Source organism: Barbus barbus, assembly GCF_936440315.1.
Source record: "Barbus barbus genome assembly, chromosome: 30".
In the NCBI taxonomy this organism is placed as follows: Eukaryota; Metazoa; Chordata; class Actinopteri; order Cypriniformes; family Cyprinidae; genus Barbus; species Barbus barbus.
The window spans coordinates 29,564,050-29,570,049 of NC_136758.1; the positions used below are offsets into that span (position 1 = coordinate 29,564,050).

At 40.0% G+C, this 6,000-nt stretch overlaps 1 protein-coding gene across 2 annotated transcripts in view; it reads left to right on the forward strand.

Annotated features, from left to right (window-relative positions):
* The window catches only part of togaram1 (TOG array regulator of axonemal microtubules 1), a 29,556-nt gene extending 24,963 nt beyond the window's left edge, over window positions 1-4,593 (forward strand). Inside the window, exons 20-24 of one of the 2 annotated variants that reach the window (XM_079386343.1) lie at window positions 232-525; window positions 1,535-1,754; window positions 1,826-1,912; window positions 2,391-2,660; window positions 4,560-4,593. In XM_079386343.1, the coding sequence (XP_079242469.1) occupies window positions 232-525; window positions 1,535-1,754; window positions 1,826-1,912; window positions 2,391-2,653 (864 nt within the window). In that variant the 3' untranslated portion in view covers window positions 2,654-2,660; window positions 4,560-4,593. Of the gene's footprint in view, window positions 1-231; window positions 526-1,534; window positions 1,755-1,825; window positions 1,913-2,390; window positions 3,450-4,559 lie in introns of those variants that run through there. The other variant, XM_079386342.1, reaches the window with a different exon arrangement.
* Window positions 4,594-6,000: the final 1,407 nt, after the last annotated feature.

Consider the following 6,000-nt stretch of genomic DNA (forward strand, 5'->3'; position numbering starts at 1 on the left):
TGTGATTGTGGGCGTGTCTGTGTACATGGGTGTGTCTTGTGTGATTGTGGGCGTGTCTGTGTACATGGGTGTGTCTTGTGTGATTGTGGGCGTGTCTGTGTACATGGGTGTGTCTTGTGTGATTGTGGGCGTGTCTGTGTACATAGGTGTGTCTGGTGTCTAAGGCTGAGATTGTCTTCTACCAGTGTTCAGTGTTAAACTCTCCTGTGTGTGTGTGTGTGTGTGTGTCAGGGTTTGGGGGAGATGCCTCAGGATGCTCCGTCGGCACGGGGCCGGCGCTCTCTCCCGGGCAGTGGGCTGGTGCGCACCTCGTCCCTCACGCGTGAGCCTCTGAGCGGCAGCAGGGATTGTGGGCAGGCGGTGAGTAAAGGGGCCGTGCACAGCCTGGCGGACCGGAGCGAGTACGTCAAACAGATGAAGACGCTGCTCAACTCCAAAGACTTCAGGGAGAGAATGAAGGCCATCGATCAGCTGGTGTGTGACTGCGAGGAGAACCCGGCTCTGGTCATCGGCAGCCTGTTCCCGGTAACTAAACCTGTCAGACGCCACAGATCCGCTGAGTCAGAGCACTCAATGGAACCTTACAATCAAATCAACTTTCACTGATTTTCAGCTTATTTCAATTAACAACTATTAATTTATACTTGTTCAAAGTATTTATAAAAAATATTGTTTATAAAGCTTCAACTCATTTTATTTCAGCTACTTGCCAAGGCAACATTTCTCATGTTCATTTAGGTTAATTTGATATACTAAAATAACAAAAATTGAAATAATAATTAATAAAACTATAAGAAATACTTTAAAAATGACAAAAACACACACAAAAATTAGACTTAATAGACTTTAACTATAATTAAAATAAAAACAGAAAATATAAAAATAAGAACTAATTAAAAATTATATAATAGGTATGTTAGTGATTCTAAAATAACATTGCTGTAAATAGAATTAATTATAATTGAGTCCAAATATTACATAAATAATTATAATTGATATAATCTTGATTTAAATAGAATTAAGAGTGTTAGATGCTTTGTTATTTGATTATTTTAGTATCATTGAGATAATATAGGTTTTATTATACATTTTTATTTTTAGAATTTCTGTTTTAATTCTAGTTTAAGTTTTAGACATGTTGTGTTTTTGCCATTTTTATTATTTGATTGATTTATTTTTTTTAATTAAAAGTTAGTTATTTTAGTACATCAAGTTAAAGTAAACATGTTATAAAATATATTATTTTATATTCTATTTCAGCTAATGATTATTTTATTTCAAGTAATATTTTTTATGGTTTTAGTTCACTATAATAACCCTGGTTTGACCTTCTGAAGATCGTAACGTCTCTGAAGATGATGATGATGCTGATGTTGATAATGCTGATGATGATAATGCTGATGATGATGCTGATGATGATGCTGATGATGCTGATGATGTTGATAATGCTGATGATGATGCTGATGATGATGCTGATGATGCTGATGATGTTGATAATGCTGATGATGATGCTGATGCTGCCGGTCTGCCGCAGGTGTTTGATGCTCTGAAGGCACGTCTGCAGGAGTCCAATAGTAAGGTGAACCTGCGGGCTCTGGAGGCTCTTCAGACCATCGTGGCTCTGCTCAGAGACAGTCTGGCTCCAGTGCTCAACCTCCTGATCCCCGCCGTCGTGGACAATCACCTCAACTCCAAGAACAGCAGCATCTCCACGGCGGCGCTGGGGGCCGTTCAGGCTCTGATGCACAACATCGGTGCGTGGAGTTTGACGTCACTCTGATTTGAGCGGATCTTCAGTGCGTTTGACTCTGACTCTGTGTTTCAGACAACAGCCTCCTGCTGCAGCCCTTCTGCTCCAAAGCCCAGTATCTGAGCGGGAAAGCCAAGCTGGACCTCATCGAGAGAGTCGCAGGTCAGTCCAGACGAGGGCTTAATTCACCCTTCCACAAAATAAGACCTTAAAAACTCTTCATAAAGTCATGGTCTTAAGTATTTATCTTTTTTAATCAGTTTTTACCAGAAAAATTTGAAATTTTGATTTAGAAAATTAGACCCCCCCCCCCCCCCCCCCCCCCCCAATCATGCAGCCCTGCCCCACTGACAAATACAGCATGTGTTTATATTTTAATCATAAACTGACATCATTTTGATCAATTTCTCAGAAAACATGTAGTCATTTAGCAGATGCTTTTATCCAAAGCGACTTACAAATGAGGACAATAGAAGCAATCAAAACCAACAAGACTTCATATGTTCTGTCATTTCTTTTTGATATTTGTATTTATATATTTCATTTTCAGTTTCTGTACTTGGTCTTAAAAAGCTCTCGATCGGACCCCAGTGATAAGCGTGTCTGGAGCTGAAAGCGTGGTGTTTGTGTTGTTTCTCAGAGCTGGTGATGAAGCTTTACCCGCGCAAACCTCAGCTGGTGGAGCAGAAGGTCCTGCCGCTCTTCTGGACTCTTCTCAGCTCGTCCGGTAACGGCGGAAACGTCCGGGCGGCCACAGCCAAGCTGGCAGAAGCGCTGCATGCACACATGGGCCAGACGCTGCTGGAGAACGCCGCCGCATCGCAGTCTGCAAACGTACAGAGCGACCTGAATGAGCTTCTGAGAGCCGCTCAGTCCTCCTGGACACAGACTGAGCATCTCTAACACACGTGTGAATAAACACTCGCTTTCTCAGTCTGACCATCTGACGCTTTGCACTTTCATGGAGACTCCACACTACAGAACATGACCTTTAAATGCACAATCACTCCGATGTTGTTTTGTACCGTGTGCTCTGATCATTTATACCAGACACGTGTGTGTGCGTGTGTGTGTGTGTGTGTGTGCGTGTGTGTGTGTGTGTGTGTGTGTGTGCGTGTGTGTGTGTGTGCGTGCAGATTTACTCCAGATTTTGTACTGTATAATAGCACAGTATTAGCTGTACGGATGCTGTGTGTCGCTGCTGTACGGTGTATATATATATATATATCACGAATAGTGACTTCATTATGGCCTGTTTTAAGTGCGACCCGTCCTAGGTTATTTGCATGACCAGATTTATATTTGGGTTTTTAAAAACAAAAGAGGAAAATCATCAGTTTGAGCAGGAAGGATGGCGGTGTGTTTCAGTGGAATCAGAATAATACGTGAGCTCATGTCCAGATGTAGTTCTCAGTTTAGTGCCAGTCATTCCAGAACAGCCTTGATGAGATTTAACATTAAATTATATCAGAGAGATTATCTATATAATAAAGTGTCCTATTTCTGTAAACACGTGTTCTGTGATCGTTCTCACTATCTTCATTAGTTTTCCTGTTAGATCTTCATAGTTTATGTTTATGTGAAACAATAATTCACGTTCTGATTTAAGGTAATTAATTGCTTCTGCTTTGGCCGGTGTGTTCACATTATTCTTCTACACACGATGAGTTTAATGATTAAAAAGAAATGATCAATTCTTTATATATTGTGACTAGTAACTTCACGTTTCCGTGACCAACTAAATTAGACATTTATTTATAAAAAACACTTGACTTGTTAGAGACAGAATCTGCAGACATAGTTTTATTTATTTTCTATCGCTGGTTCCCTGCCGGCAAGATCGTCTTCATGGCCCCCACCAAACCACTGGTGGCCCAGCAGATTCAGGCCTGCCACGGGGTCATGGGCATCCCACAGGAACACATGGCCGAGCTCACAGGTCTCTGACCCCACAAGCTCATGACCTCAGAAGGTCCTAGGGACCGAGCCCCAATCAGACTGTAGTGCAGGAGTTAATGAATGAAGTCTAATTTAGCATTGAATGAATGAATGAATGGGGCTGCTCAAAATAATACTTTTATAGTTAGAGGTATAGTAGTAATAATATTAATAATATCAATAAAAACTTCACATAGTTAAGGCCTAATATTACCTAATTAAAATTATATATTTATATATGTGACCACAAAACCAGTCATAAGGGTTTTGATATTTATTTTGTTTGTTATGATAGAACAATATTTGTCTGAGATACAACTATTAGAAAATCTGGAATCTGAGGGAGCAAAAAAATCTAAATATTGAGAAAATCTCCTTTAAAGTTGTTCAAATGAAGTTCTTAGCAATGCATATTACTAATCAAAAATGAAGTTTTGATATATTTACAGTAGGACATTTACTAAATATCTTGATGGAACATAATCTTAATATCCTAATGATTTTTGGCATAAAAGAGAAAACAAAAAAAAAACTAAAAGTGGAATAAAAATGAATAGAAACTATTTAAAATAAATAAAAATTAACTAAAATTAAAATTAAAACCAAATTTAAAAATGAAAACTAAGTATTAATAAAAGCAACAATAGTATATCAATGATACTAAAATGACACTGCATAGAACGGTTATAAATAAATAACCTTTTATGGTAATATTATTGTCATTCTTATTAAAAATATTAATATCAAGAATTATAATATTAATTAATAACTATTAATAATGTGTTGTTCAATTATGTAAACATTATTATTTAAAATGTATTGTTTAATATTATAAATAATGAAGCCTGATGTTGGTGTGTGTTTGCTGTAGGCTCTGGAGATCCAAGCGCGTCTTCTTCTTGACTCCTCAGGTGATGGTGAACGATCTGAGCCGTAACACCTGTCCGGCCGCACAGGTCAGGTGTGTGGTGATCGACGAGGAACCACGCATACTGTCAGGTAGAGCTTCACCTGCTTTATTGAGACGCAGCCCGGTGCATGATGGGAGACCCGTTCTGATCGTTTGTGTTCGTTCTGCAGGTGATTCGTGAGCTGCACAACCAAACGCAGCAGTTCCGTGTTCTAGCGCTCAGCGCCACACCTGGAGGAGACGTCAAGGTGAGATTTGGAGAAATGTGTCTCTGCATCAGTGTCTCAGCAATGGATGCTCTGCAGTGAATGGGTGCCGTCAGAATGAGAGTCCAAACAGCTGATAAAAACATCACAATAATCCACACCACTCCAGTCCATCAGTTATCATCTGGAGAAGACTAAAGATGAAACTAATCCATCATCAAGATGTTTTTAACTCAAATACAAGTCCATAATTCATAATAACTCTTCCTCCAGTGATAAAGTCCATCAAAATCCAGACACATATTTGTTTATATCTGTTTTGTCTTGTAAACGCTGCTTGATCTGCAGATTTCTCTCCTGATTCGGACCAGAACACTTTTTCATCGGAGGAAGTGTTATTATGGATTATGGATTTGTATTTTAATTAAAAACGTCTTGATGCTGGATTTGTTTCATCTTTTGTCTTCTCCAGATGTTAACTGATGGACTGGAGTGGTGTGGATTATTGTGATGTTTTTATCAGCTGTTTGGACTCTCATTCTGACGGCACCCATTCACTGCAGTGTTAAGACGACGTCCATCAGATCAGTCATCTGTCAGTATCAGGTGTGTGTGTGATATGTGTGTGTGTGTGTTTCAGGCAGTGCAGCAGGTGATCTCTAACCTGCTGATCTCTCACATCGAGCTGCGATCGGAGGACAGTCCAGACGTCCAGACGCACGTCCATCAGCGCAGTCTGGAGAAGATGGTGGTTCCGCCGGGAGAGACGCTCACACAGTATCAGATGCGATACCTGCAGGTACGTCACTGATGATCTGATGTGCTTCAGCGTCGGTGGAGGGTTCTCACGAGACTGGGGGATTGTGAAGGTGTATCTGACCTGTCGTGTGTTGTTCAGGGTGAATAAGAGACTGAGAGATGGCTGGATGATTCAGGTGTGACTGTGTTTAAATCACAGTGGGATCAGATCCGGGCCTGTATTCACAAAACATCTTCAGGCTAAAAGTAGCTCATAACTCGACGATTTAGTAGAAAATCTTAAAAATAATGGGCGTGTCAGTCCTAAATTTAAGACTGCTAAATTTTTGCTCTAAGAATATTTCACAGTGTTTTAGCACTAAAACTAGCTCCTAAATCTGTGAGAGGTTAGGAGTAGTGAAGAGGAATCCTAAGTCACTAAAACCAAGCCAGTTCCC